This window comes from Trachurus trachurus (genome assembly GCF_905171665.1).
Source record: "Trachurus trachurus genome assembly, chromosome: 11".
Classification (NCBI taxonomy): domain Eukaryota; kingdom Metazoa; phylum Chordata; class Actinopteri; order Carangiformes; family Carangidae; genus Trachurus; species Trachurus trachurus.
Window position 1 is genome coordinate 11,858,897 of NC_139904.1, and position 13,999 is coordinate 11,872,895.

Here is a 13,999-nt window from a genome sequence, read left to right on the forward strand (position 1 = left end):
CTCAGCTTCCCGGTGCAGTAGCTATCCTGTTTACTCTAAAAAAGGGAAACGTGTCGAGGACTTCGGTGTTAAACAGCCACGGTGTGTGTGTGTCGAGTACGTTTGTGTGTGTACGTATCGTGCATGCGGTAGGAAGCACGCACGGCTGTCGCTGCCGTCACTCCCCCCAGCCTGACCGCTGTCATCCGGGCTGCACAGAGTAGACTGTCACTCCGCTCCGCTGCTCTCTTGCCTGCTGCTTTTGCTTCTGTTTGCCATCTTCAGTCACATTCATTTGATAATAAACTATTGTTTTGTGCTGCTATTGAAATTGTTATTGTTCTTATAATAACCACAGTCTGTTGTTGCCTAGGCTGCTCCAAGACTTCAGGAGGTTTTCCACACAGTGTTTGAGACGGATTATCCAAAAATAATAACACGTGTTTTAGCCTGTTAATAAGTTTATGTAAGATATATTTTTCTGTCCAGAACTGTCTAAGGCATTCATTTAATTTCTTGAAGTTCAAGAATGGTCCTACCCGCTTCTGCTATTCATATGAAAAACATAAAACATACATGAAATAAGAAATATAAGAGTGTTAGTGATGTTTAGAGAATAGAGAATAGCCTATATTATGTAGGCTATATGTTTATGACGTAAACATAGTCTACATAAAATTATGTCATCATGTTGTAAAAATACAACATACACCAAATGTTGATATTGAGATAATGAGATAAAAAAAATACATAACATACGATAAAACATTATGTAAACATATAGAATTTTTGGCATTATGTTAAGAAATATAAACATTTTTAATTTGAATTAATTGTGAATGTAAATTTAACTATGGGTTTTCCTACTTCAGCCTATCTTCATCTATCCAGAGGATGTAAAGTGATAGGTAGCAAAACGTCACCCCTGATATAGGAACATACATGACATACAAACACACAGAGATGGGGAAATGATACAAGTAAGAAATTGGCTCAGCTGAGATGTAGCCTACATTTAATCTGAATCTCAATCAGTAAAGGCTAAGCAGGTAAAATCAACATGACAACTTCTGCTGGCATGGGTGGCCAAATTAAAATGAATGGATTACGCGCAGGACCCAGGCAAAAGGCCAAGTGCATGACTGAGCCCAAAGGATCCTGGGTTTCAGCAGAGAACAGGGCAGTGTTTTCATGAGACAATACCCTGATGGTTCTCCGACAGTAGATCACATGTTACTCCTTGTTCTGTGAATACAACAAAGTAGTGGAAGCATTAACAAGCAAGTGTTTCCTAAATGTTTGGCACCCCAGAGCCTCCATAATAACAACTTTTACGCCAATATCACTCAGTTGGGAGAGCGTTACACTGAAGATCTAAAGGTCCCTGGTTTGATCCCAGGTTTTGGCAGAGAACGGTCTGGTGTTTTCACAAGAAAATATCACCTACAGTAGATCACTACATGTTAGACGACTACCGGTACTTGTTCTGTGGATACAACAAAGACTCCATTGGGGGAAGCAGAGATTAGCAAATGCTGTTTATAAATCTTAGGTAGAGTCAGGTGTGTTATCTGATTTCCGACTCTTGTGCCCTATGAAAATTTTATGTGAACATTTCCATGTTTGGCACTCCAGAGCCTCTACAGACAGCTTTAACGCCAAAATAGCTCAGTTGGGAGAGCGTTAGACTGAAGATCTAAAGGTCTTTGGTTTGATCCTGGGTTTTGGCAGAAAACAATGCTGCATTTTCATACGAAAATGAGTAAATGCTAACTACAAATCTAAGGCAGAGTCAGCTGCTTTGTTAAAATGTACAAAAAAGTTTCTATGCACGGCACTTCAAAGCTTCCGTATAGCACCTTTAGTTGATATTATGCTCAGAATATCACAATCCACACCCTTATTTTAACATCATTTCTTTTATTTGCAGTATACAAAACAGTATTTCACAACTCAAAAAGTATATAAGAAAAAAACAAAGGAGTACGTTTTCCTTCTCGTCTCCATTCACGTGTGAGATTTCTGTCGTTTCCAGAACCTCTTGACCTCGCTGTGTCCCTGCTGCGTCACCACCATCACCCTGTGAGCCACGTCCTGCCACACCAGACAGCCCAGGCCCTGCATCACAACAACAGCACATAGCATCAGCACTTCACCAACAGCGATCTCATTAAAGAGGTCCAAAGGTTTTGCAGGATCTGGGGCAACCTCCCTGACCCTAGACCTGAGAGGTGGAGGCTACGACCAGGTCAACCTTGAGCCACCTCTCTGAGGGCCAGGTGGAGGACTTTGAACGATTGCTGCTGTAACTGTTAACCATCTTGTGAAGTGTATCAGCTGTAGACTTGGTTATTCCTCATTCTGTAAAATGGTTGAATGAAGTGCACCTGGTTTTCTGATCAACTAAAAGCAGCACAGTGCTCCTGGTAAATGAAGCAACCAACCAGTAGGTCTATATAAATGTTTTCTTGCTTATGTGTTTTCATCCTGAAGGACCTATTGTAAGTGATGTTATCTCATCACACGACACACATGTTATTTCCTGTTGACTACAATGTCATCATAATCGATAAAAGTGATATCAAGGCTACAGAAGAAGATGAAACAAGGAGCTAAAGAGCAAAAGTGCAAAGATAATATGTAAACACAAGCGTCCATGTGCTGTATTTTTAAGTGTGTGTGTTTTTAGGAAAATTGCCGCTGTGGTCTGTAGGATCCATTAGTAAAATGTGCAATAACTGAATGTAAAACAGCAGAGAGTAAAAAATCTCTTAAAGGTTAGATTCTTTGCCCGATCCCAAGGCAAGCCTGTGTAGCCTGTTACTGTCCTTGCAATCTCAACCAAACAGGTTTATGTCATTCTAACAACTTTTAAAATTACAGTTTTAAACGTTAATTATAACAGCCAGTTTATAAAAAAATGCCATATTTAAAGCGAGCCCAGGTCCATTAATACTCTGACTCCCACGGGAGCGAATTCGCTTCCAGATAAAAGCCTGTATGTACAGATAAATACCTCTAGGCGGCTTCCAGTTTTTTTTCTTGTTTCTGTCAAAACTATTTGTAGCTTTAATCTATAAAAATAAAGGATAAATCTAAAAAATGATAAGTTTATTAGAAAAAACACATGCAAGGGTCAAGTCCAGCTGGTTTTGTGGGCCCAATCTGAACTCTATAATCTCACTGATTCCTAAATGTACTGACAAGCTCCCGTCCATGATGTTGTCACTGGGATGGACTCTGACACCAGACCTTATTGAATATATCCCAGAATTCCTGTGCTATTGTTAGATGACAAACGGTAACTGCTAGTTGTGGCATGTGTTTATAGTATCTATTAGGAAACAAAGTCCGACCTGTGCTCTGTCTCGCAGCACCTCGAAGTCCACCTGGGAGAGGAACTGGTTGTAGAGCACACCTGAGGGAAACACAGACAGCAACAACTCAAAAGACCGATAAAACATTCATCCTCATCCTCTCAATGACAACGCACAACAGCTGTAATAGCTCGGCTCCATCAACCGAGCGAGGCTGACATCTGTCAGTCATCACCGTCAGGCGGGACAAATGGAAAAAGCTCTGAGAAATCAATCTGCTCGCAGCGGTCTCACAGAGAGCTCAGGAACTACACACACACACACACACACACACACACACACACACAAAGAACTAGAAGAATCATGTTTCATAATGTCACTGAAGCTTATAAAGCACATTTCCACTGAATTAATTCCATCACCACAACAACAGCGTCATGCCGCGCTCATCACTCTGCTGAGAACACAGTCTCTTTTTAATTTCAACACCAATTACTCCCAGTTGCTTCCATGTGCTGTGTTTTTCATCACTGCAGTGAAGCTGTCAGTCAAACCTAAATCTTCCTGCAGACGGTTTATTCTACCACGTCCAAAGTTCAGGGTCTGAAACATGGCGCAAGATCATTCAAAGCATGTCCATGTCTCATTGCACACACTTTCCAGTTCCTTGCAGAAAAACACAGGGCTTTTTGTAGGGAAATAAATGAACCACTTCATCTGACTTCAAAACTTTTCTTTTTCAGATGCTCACTTACTGAGGGCTGAGAAGTGACCGACATGAGTTGTTTTTGTGTTAATAAGGGACAGCAACACAACAGAGGTGATAATAAGGACACAACTCTGGTGTTGTAGTGATGAACTGTAAAAACAGAAGCAGCACAAAATCCCTTCCTAATATAACTACATAGAAAGTAAAGACATGCTGCCACGGTTTCACACATACACACACACACACACACACACACGGAAAAACAAACGCGCTCACCCTCTGAGAACTGCAGCCGATCTCTCTCCAGCTCCCACAGTCTGATCTGATCTGTGATGGTTGGAGGCAGCACTGGGGTCTGAGGAGGAGACGGAGGATGAGACAGACACAGGAAAATAACTGTGCACAGTCCCAATTCTTACAGGACAGGTGGGTGTGACGTACCTGTTTGAGCATGACAGGGTGAGCTCTGGTCCTTAGAAAGTGGATGATCTGTAGGTGCAGAGAAATGATTCATTAACTTCTCTTTATATCAGATGTTTCCAAAGAAAATCTGATCCACACAAACGACCTCCTCAACATGTTTACCCGCTCTGTTCTGCACATAAAGTACTTTCTTTTCACTACTTTAGTTCAACCTGCTTCTTTTACCCCATAAACTTCCTGTCCTCTTTGTCCAATGACTGAGATATGAACTTATATTTACAGCAGACTTTGTTTAGTACCTGCTGTGCAGTGATGCCGTTGGCGATGGCCTGTTGCACAGACTCTCGTGTCACATGAGCCACCACGACGTTGGGAAAGCGATACAGCATTTCACTGAAGAGAGCCACCAGAGCGATCTGAAGCTCTGAGTCTGAGCGAGGGAAACACACACACACACACACACAATATGAAGATATCATCAGAGAAACATGATATGAACTAAAATGTCTGCCTCTAACCAGTCAAGCTGCAGTTTACATGCAAGACTTTGAAGGAACTGAATAAAATGTATGCAGAGATCCATCTGAACATCTCACCCTCAGTAAAATAACAATATGATTGTTAGACAACATTGAATTTTTCCTATAAGTCTTCTTATTGAAGCCATTTTTCCACTAGTTGAAAGACCTGCTGACGTAACATCAGGCTTTTGTGAACAACGAAACCACGGTTGAATGACTCGGCAGTGGACAAATGTTCTTAGTGGCTGTAGCTCTGATTGACACTCCGAGTCAAACAGTTCATTTTCACCCCTTTTTCTTCTGTGACGTCTTTTAAAACATGAGCAAACAGCGACTACACTGCGCTCCAGGATGAAAGAATGAACAGCCTCACAATAAGTTTCAATAACACACAATTATTGACTGAAACATCTCATATGGACACGTGAAGATCTGTGTTACCAGTTTACACGGTGTGTGTGTGTGCTCTGCAACTGGATGTCCCGCCATTTCTACAGTGTGATGATATCACTAGCATTGTGTATTTATCAGTGATGACATGGAACCGTAAAAGCTTCAGTGTTCACATACTTGTGTAGGCATAGATGCGATAATTGGTTTCCACCACAATGAAGCCTGAATCTCCAGAACCTGTGGCGGAGGTCAAGTTGGACGAAGAAGAGGAGGAGGAGGAGGAGGAGGACAACGAAGAGCTGGTCGTGACCCCTGCTGCCAGAGTGATGGCCAGCCTGGTGGGGTAGTAGCGTCTTGACTTCCTCTGATGACGAAAGGAAAAAACATATAACTCTATACAGTGTAGCTAAGCTGATTTCTATCACTTTTGGTCAGTTTCTTTCTTTTTTTTTATTGTTTTTCCTTTTACAAAGCATTTTATAAAGTAACACAACATGAACATGGGGTGTTTTCTGTCACAATATTACAGCAAAAATAATTAACCAATCAAGTACATCTTGATATAGAAAAGAAACTTAAAGGGACATTGTGTAGCTTCTCCTGTTATCTATTCACGAAAATCGATTATTTCGTTCAAAAGTATGTTTTTCATTAATCACCAATCACCCCCATCAACAAACTGAAGTGCTCCGGTAAGCTCTGAATTTGCCGTTCATATCATCGAGCGGACGCAGTGAGGAGGAATGGAGCGTTACACTGATGCTGCATTCAGGTGCAGTCGGACAGACGGCCGTCGGTAACAAACCAGATGTCATTTCAGTCACAGAAGTCGAGAGAAAGCCGGTATAACGTGGGTCAGGTAAACAACACGACGTTGCCATGACAACATATTGTCACGTGTATTGTTTTGCCTCGTGCTGACGGACCACTTGTTTACATAGAGGCTTGTTTATGCCGTTAAGTGCAGCGGCTGTCGTCCGTCTGCCCAATTTCACGTGAATGCAGCATGAAAAATATGATTGAGTTGCTTGCGATATACAACTGCAACGCTAGATGGGAGTAATTCCTACACAATGTACCTTTAAACAAAAGAAGGGCGTTTCAGGGAAATGTACATTTTCCATACACATCGTAAATAATATCATACCATTCATCTATAGATGGGATGTCTGGCTTGAGCCATTTCTTTTTTTTTTGTAATTGCTTTTCTAGTAGCTAGACTCAGTATTCCAAATCACTTTTGGTCAGTTTCATATTGATTATGAAACTGACCAAATTGCTAAAAATGTAAAAATGTATCATAATTACATAAGCTGCTGTAAATTCTGAAAGAGTCACAAAAAAGTCAATGAACTTGTGCATGTAGGATGAGGGTTTAGATCAGCTCACTGAGGCCGTGATCTAAAGAAACACTCTCAGATCTGAGAAAAATAGTAAATGAAGATCAGCTATAAATTTGCATTATAGGAAATGTAGGATCCAGGAGACCAGACTCAGTCAAAAACTATGCTAAAGCTACAACTTGTAAATGTCAATGTTTTATAGTTTCATGTCTGACATCCTAGAGGTGAATGTGTATCTGCAAGGGCATTTTGGAGTCACCCACTCTCCCCATGAGGATAGCGAGTCTCCTCTCATCTGAAGGACGCGATCGGGGGCGAGTGATGCTGACAGTGTTTTTCTCAGTGCCTCACCTTCCTCTGGAAGACCAGTCCAAACTCCCGCAGGTGCTGCAGGAAGGTGAGTAATGACTCGCTCATGCCCTCCACTGAGTAATCCTGAGGTGCAGAGGCAACACATGATCAATAACAAAGAGGGAACTCAAATTACACCACCTCCCACTTCTCAGCACACACACACACATACACACAGATGCAAACTGCCGCACACTCACCCTGCCCAGAGTAGAGAAACTGAGCTGGAATAAGAACGACAAGATCTCCACCAGGTCCATCCCCCTGGACTGCGAAAGACAAAGTATGAGAAACACAAATGTGAGTAGAAATCCCCAAATAACAGCAGGCACTCAAAACTATCACATGCCACCATGACTGAACCTTAGGTAATTGGAGGAAAATTGGTGGATTTATACATACAGTAGGTTGTCAAATTTTTCATTCTTTTTTTTTTTTTACTATGACTTTTGGAGTCTGCCTGTGCCCAGTGAGGTTCCTTCAACAGTCAGGACAATGGATACGATCATACAACAACCAGCAGCTGAGCTTGTTTAAACCTCATGAGGTCAGAGCAGCAGATAAGAGACAAGATACCTGAGCAGTTTTGAGGTACTGCAGGGTGAAGTACCACAGCTGAGACGCTGTGTCCAGCAGGAGGAACTGGAAACCAGCTGAGGTGATGTAGGGCGCTTCTCCGGCCTCTCTGGCCAACAGAGCAGATGACAACAGGACAACATGAGGCACAGCACAAAACCTGAGCTTCATCAAGCTCCTTGGTGTTTTTAAGGTTGTGTGTCTGCATCAGGCTGTGGAGCGCTGCATTAAAGGGAGCGTTCAACATTTTGGCAAATTGGCCCATTGCCATAATCCCTATAGCCTTAGAAGTAGATTCGTTACCTTCATTTGTTGGTGCAAGCTATTTTTAGAACGGCAGAGCAGAGCCGTGAGCTGCTCAGAGCTACGCTATGGAGGCTAATGGGATTTCTTGGTTTCCCTAATAAAACATCTCTGCATTTGCCTCGAAAACAACTCCGTCTAGTAACTTTCCGTTATTATCTCATAGCGTGGTGAATGTGCAGGTCACAACTTGTCCATGAGAGCGTTTTTTTGAGTTCTTTGATTGTGTATTTTTTGAGTTTGATGAGGGAAACTAAGAAATCCCATTAGCCTCCGTAGCGTAGCTCTGAGCAGCTCGCGGCTCTGCTCCGCCGTCCTAAAAACAGCTTGCACCGACAATTAAAGGTAAGGAACCTACTGCTATGACTAAAGGGATTATGGCAATGGGCCAATTTGCCAAAATGTTGAACTATCCCTTTAAGTGGAAGAAAAGAGTAGAACAGACTGGAACTAGATCAGCGCTCTGTGCGTTAGTGGTGTGTACCTTTTCATGAGGCCTGCTTGAACCAGGAGCTCAGCCAGATCCTGGCTGACTGCAGCGCTGGGTGAGCCCACCATGAAATGCAGAATGACCTCCCAGCGCTCCATGGCGTAGCGGTCAAGGCTCTCAATGTCCCGTGCATGGCGGTCAGGACCCAGAGTGCTGCCCTCGTCAGCCCACGCCCGGCCCCTGTGTGTGGACAGTGGCCGTCTTTAACTAGAAAACAACCGCTGTTTAACCGTCTCACATTTGTGTTGTTGGAGTAAAAGTTAAAAAGCAAGATGAGTATAAAGCCTAGACTACGTCTGAATGAATCCTGATCATAGTATGTCATATATGGTAATTCAATATGTACATTTATTAGGTATGGACCAATTATCAGCATGGCGGGTAATATCGGCCGATATCTGACCAATAAAATAAATGTATTTCTAAAACACACTCCTTTCTCTCTCTGCCTGAGATCACCACTCTTAGCTGTGTAACAATGTCCCACCCACTGAACCAAGAAAGATCTGCGTTGGAGTTTAAGTGTTATTCTATAAAAATGTACAGTCTTTTTTTTAAATCACAGATTACAAAAAAGAAACAAACAGATTACTGTATTCAGTCTAATCCAATGTTTGTTATTCTAAATTCTGACACCAAAATTTTCATTTTAACTGCAAATGAATATCGGATTCAATATAGACTAAATGTCCTGTGACACAGATTTTTGTGGGAAATACCTGTTTTTTTTTTCTTTTGTGAAATGAACCGTTTGTGGGGAAAAAAAGAGGGAGAGAGAGAGAGAGAGAGAAAGCTGCTGCTGCTGCCCTATGATTAAACAGCGTGTTGACAGGGAGGGGGACCTACCCGCCGAGCAGAGCGATCCTCAGGTTGTCTTTGAACACTGGATTTAATATGTATCCCTGCAGACCACCCTGCAGCTGCGGGCTGTGCCAGAGGCGGAGTCCTGCCAGCACTGAGACACATTCATCATGATCCCTGCAGGAAGAAGTCAAAGACAAAACACACACGCACGCACAATGAAGTGAACTGGTTATCGCTCTGAGATGTGTCCATTGTTTTTCTCCTGCTGAACAGACATTTAAAGGGCTGCTGCGCCTGGAGGAATTTCATTTACAGTTTCACTTTCACCTCAACAGTGTTTATGGTTAAGCTGTTTGTACATTACTACTATAACAATACCTTTAACCTCGGATTGTATTTAAAAACAAAATATAATGGATGAGAATTAACAGGATCATTTTGTGTTAGCCTGAAAAAAAAATACATATGTACGTAACATGCATAAAATAAGTTTAGTTAATAAGAATTTAATCCGCTGGATCAACCAAAGATTGTGTATCTAATGTGAATGATTTGTGTGGTTGGTCAGTGCTGGGACTCCTGCTAATCTGTAGTTTCACTTCAGTGCATCTACATTTAACTTTTGTTTCCTTTTTTTCCCTTACAGATATCAGATTTAGTCTCAATAGAGATCTGACATTAGACATCAGAGGAAATGATTGGTTACAATACGAATACCAGAAACCTACGGTATTGTATTATGGCTGCAGGAGTGACGCTGACACACAACACATATTCATTACAGAGAATTGAAGTGGATGTAAACAAAGAAGAATAACCACCCTAGGCCGTCTTTATGGGATCACAGCACCTGTGTGGTTATTCCCACTACAGTAGGTGTCTCCAGTACCACATTTAGCCATAACACACAAACCAACCACATGCTGCCAAAAGCTGCAGATACATAAATCGCTCTGCATAAAACTAACAACTTACTTCTGACTGTCTTTTTTCACCCACAATGCCACCGCTGCCTGAGGTAGGGGCTGTTCGAGGAACAGCATGCGCATCACATAATTCTTGGCCAGAGAGGGGAGTTCCCTGCAGAGGATAAAATACAATAATATGTAATAAAAAACTAAGCAACACACCTGTCACACCTGTCATGTGCCATCATAACCACAGCCATTATACCTGTAAACAGCCAGACATGTTGCTGGATGGTTGTACAGTCTGTCCAGTATGTCAGGGCTCAGCTCTCTCAGGTATTCATGCAGGTTCTTACACTGCAGCTGGACCCGCAGCTTCATTATCTACCACAATGAAGAACAGTGGCATTAGATCATGTAATGTTGTTCCACATTTCCTTTAAAATGTGGTCAGTTCCAACTGATAGATAGATAGATAGATAGATAGATAGATAGATAGATAGATAGATAGATAGATAGATAGATAGATAGATCATTTAAACGGCAGATGAACTTATTACATTCAGTTTCTCATGAAGTTTTACAGTGTATTAAACTCGTCCAGAAACAAACAATGGGCTCTATGCACAGCTCCACTACTTCCTGAATTTAAGGCAGCTCTTTTATTTCCTGTCTTACATTATTGGACAACCGGATCAATCCAGGTGTGTCTGAGTAGTCACAATGGTCAGACACATCTGGATTAATCAGTTTGTCCAATAATGTAAGACTGTAGGAAATAAAGGAGCTGCCTTAAATTCAGGAAGTGGTTGAGCTGTGCATATAGCCCATTCACTGGCTTAATGCCATCTGGGGCTTTACAACGATATTCTTAGGGCACTTGCAGTTGCCGGAGCGACTTATCTAGATGGATTTTTATTTTATTTTACTATTTGGACCAACTCTTTCTTCCTGAAAACACATCATGCAAAGTTAAGCTTAAGTGAGCTCCAAAATGTTGCTCCAAAACTCAGCAACTACCGCAGACAGAAAGGTTGTTTACCGTGGGGGTTTGGCTTGAAATATCAAGGAGTTCCCGGTTTTAAAATCCCTCTTTTATACAAAATAATGGCATTGTTTTCTTCGTGTAGCCTCGCTCTGTGTCGCTACGCAGACATGTTTCCGTTTCCACTGGAGTAAAGTCTTCCGGGTCACGTGACGTCATGCAACGTTCGGGTTCTCATTGGTCCTCGCGCTCTTCAGCTGTTTTCATTGAGGAGCTCGAAGGGAGCAACAGCGCCACCTGCTGTCCGGGGCTTATCATTACATATAAAAAGAAAATATCATAGGAGATTGAAGTGGGAAAACCTGGGGAAAACAGAATGTGAATATGTACAACAATTACTTTCCAGTTTTTCCAGTATTATTATAGTATAGTATAGTATGCTGTGACACAATAAAGGAGTAATAAAGTACTATTCTATTCTGTTCTACTATTCAGTTTATAGGCTTCAGACTGTTCACTGAACAGGACAAATATTTATGGCTCACAAAGTTAGATGTTATTTAAAACGGATCTTAATGCTGGCACACTAAACATGTAGTAAATATTACAATACATTCAGCAATAACAGCAACACTTTAAAAGCAGCATGGGCAAATTGTGGGTCAAGTATTGAGCTGGTTTTAAACATGTCACATAGACCATGTCTTCAAATGTATTAAAAAAACAACATTCATGATTCAACAGCTATAAATGGATAGAAAGTATTTTTTTTAATTAATTCAACAAATACATATATAAAAAGCCATACAAAACAATTGATTTGACAACAGGTCACATCCTGGAGTTTTGTAACCCATACTCTTTATACTGATGGTATAACTCAGCACTTGAACAGGACACATTTCAAATTTCCTCCTTTTATCTAATGCATTAAATCCTCCTGCTGAGGAGTTTTCATCCTGTCAGCATCAGTCACACACATTTCCTTCTTTGCCAATCCTAGACTTTCAATCTAGATCTTCATCTCCTGATTCTTTAGAGAAATTAGAGTCAACTGTCTGCTGACTCTTTACATCTTCAAACTTATATTTACAATATATTCAACCATCTCAAAGCAACACTGACAGACATGGGGAGGGCAGGAGAGGGTAAAGCCGATTTCTCCTCAGGAGTCCTCCTTCTCTTGATACCTGAAAGACCAAAAATCAAATGTGAAGATAGACTTATTTAAACTTTGAGCAAGTTTCTGTTTCAGCTGGATTTTAGATTTAATTGTGATTTAAGACGCATTACTCTATATCTCTCCTTGTTTTGTTTGTAGCTTTTTGTTATGCACATGTGTACTAATAAAAAGTAAGTTACAAAATTGGTCAGTAAACATTGCAGAGAAATCCAGGGGAGAAAAGGAGCTTTACCTAAACAAATAAGGTTTCCTGTCCACATGATATTTCCTTGAAACAGCCAAATGTAAATAAAACTGATAGATTGATTACCTGCAGTGTATACAGGTGAAGAAGACAGTCTGTCCCTCATCTGCAGATCTCATCTGTCTGGTGTGGTAAACCATTCCCTCTTTATTGCAGCGAGAGCAGCGTCTGTCAATCTAGAGGAAGAGGATGCCCTCATTAATACCACAAACAGCTGTTGCCTCTTAACACCCAGCGGTCAGTGAGCAGCAGCTGGTCTGTTCTTACCACAGGTCCCTTGAGTTCAGAGCCCTCCTCATCCTCCAGGACCACAGACGCCTGCTCCACGGGGTTAAAGATCACTGTGGAGCGGATCTCCTGACCTGAGAACTCTGAGCAAGGAAATACATACACATGTAAATAAAAACTAAAGGGGACAAAGCTTTTGCTGTGAGAGGAATGACCTGCCCGAGGAAATAAGGTGGTCGGAGTCAGTGTCGTCTTTTAAGTCTTTACTTAAAACATCTTTTTTTTCCCGTTTAGCATTAGCTGAGTTTATCTGAGATGCTGATTTCCTCTGTTTTTACCTGTTTGTTTCTATACAGCCCGGCTAGTTTTATTGTCGTTTTAATGTTTAATTTTATCCCCTATGATTTTACTTTCTTGTTTTATCTGTTATCCTCATTTTTCTCTGTTAAGCACTTTGTACTTTAGTTTGTACTCTATAAATAAAGTTTATTATTATCATAGATAGATAGATAGATAGATAGATAGATAGATAGATAGATAGATAGATAGATAGATAGACTTTACTGATCCCAAGCTGGGAAATTACAGTGCAGCCGAGCAGCAGCATTACACAGACACACAGTGACGATAACAACATATAGTATAAGAATGTAAAGAATAAGAATATAAAGAGTAGTGTGTGCAGTCTATAGACCAAACTCAGTACCTGTCACAGGGATGGAGAAAGAGCAGCGAAGGCACCGGACTGTGTCCTGCATCCCTGGCAGAGGAAGGACATTCCCACACTCTGGACAGAAGTTGTGATCACAACCAAAACACGACATCTCTGTGTGAAGAGAAGGAGCATCATTACCAACAAAACCTTAGAAAGCGATCGTATTTATTAATCGATTCATTGCACACGCTCTCAGACCTTGCCTTCAAAATAAATCAAAATGTTAGCATTCGTGTCTGTAGGATTAAATGTGACAAATATTTACACCAAAGTTACAGCATGTCACTGAAACACGTGAGAGGCAACAGGACTAAAATCTACCTCTGTTGGCTCCGGTTACAGTGAACTTTTAGCCACAAAAGTTAGTTTCAGACCAGAGTTTAGTGACTTACCTTTTGTAACGTGTGATCTGCGTTGCCACCGACGAATAACACAGCAATTTGACGAAAAATATCAAAGCGTTTCTGTGGTGTTACTCAAAGTTTCGGCATCTGCACGGTCGCACTCACTGCGGGGTCCTTCTCCTA

General features: G+C 41.3%; 2 protein-coding genes across 2 annotated transcripts; both read right to left on the minus strand.

Moving 5' to 3' along the window:
- Positions 1–1,911: 1,911 nt before the first annotated feature.
- Positions 1,912–11,281, minus strand: gtf2h4 (general transcription factor IIH, polypeptide 4). The gene is made up of 14 exons (XM_083981591.1): positions 11,160–11,281; positions 10,383–10,501; positions 10,185–10,289; positions 9,252–9,383; positions 8,400–8,585; positions 7,613–7,721; positions 7,237–7,305; positions 7,037–7,120; positions 5,520–5,706; positions 4,728–4,858; positions 4,447–4,494; positions 4,282–4,360; positions 3,336–3,397; positions 1,912–2,097 (listed from the first exon to the last, which is right to left on the minus strand). The coding sequence occupies exons 2-14, from the start codon at positions 10,496–10,498 to the stop codon at positions 1,987–1,989; spliced, it is 1,419 nt and encodes a 472-aa protein (XP_083837717.1). The 5' UTR covers positions 10,499–10,501; positions 11,160–11,281; the 3' UTR covers positions 1,912–1,986.
- Positions 11,282–11,948: 667 nt separating this feature from the next.
- On the minus strand, positions 11,949–13,987 carry polr1h (RNA polymerase I subunit H). The gene is made up of 5 exons (XM_083981800.1): positions 13,865–13,987; positions 13,464–13,583; positions 12,797–12,900; positions 12,596–12,705; positions 11,949–12,292 (listed from the first exon to the last, which is right to left on the minus strand). The coding sequence occupies exons 2-5, from the start codon at positions 13,579–13,581 to the stop codon at positions 12,268–12,270; spliced, it is 357 nt and encodes a 118-aa protein (XP_083837926.1). The 5' UTR covers positions 13,582–13,583; positions 13,865–13,987; the 3' UTR covers positions 11,949–12,267.
- Positions 13,988–13,999: the final 12 nt, after the last annotated feature.

What these genes read in the sequence shown, in the direction of transcription:
- gtf2h4 (XM_083981591.1), bottom strand. Translation starts at nt 10,498, where the DNA reads ATGAAGCTGCGGGTCCAGCTGCAGTGTAAGAACCTGCATGAATACCTG. An exon ending in ACATGTCTGGCTGTTTACAG is followed by an intron (nt 10,290 to 10,382) that starts GTATAATGGCTG and finishes TATCCTCTGCAG; the next exon opens with GGAACTCCCCTCTCTGGCCA. An exon ending in AGTACCTCAAAACTGCTCAG is followed by an intron (nt 7,306 to 7,612) that starts GTATCTTGTCTC and finishes TGTCTTTCGCAG; the next exon opens with TCCAGGGGGATGGACCTGGT.
- polr1h (XM_083981800.1), bottom strand. Translation starts at nt 13,581, where the DNA reads ATGTCGTGTTTTGGTTGTGATCACAACTTCTGTCCAGAGTGTGGGAAT. An exon ending in CTGAACTCAAGGGACCTGTG is followed by an intron (nt 12,706 to 12,796) that starts GTAAGAACAGAC and finishes CTCTTCCTCTAG; the next exon opens with ATTGACAGACGCTGCTCTCG. An exon ending in TTCACCTGTATACACTGCAG is followed by an intron (nt 12,293 to 12,595) that starts GTAATCAATCTA and finishes TTGGTCTTTCAG; the next exon opens with GTATCAAGAGAAGGAGGACT.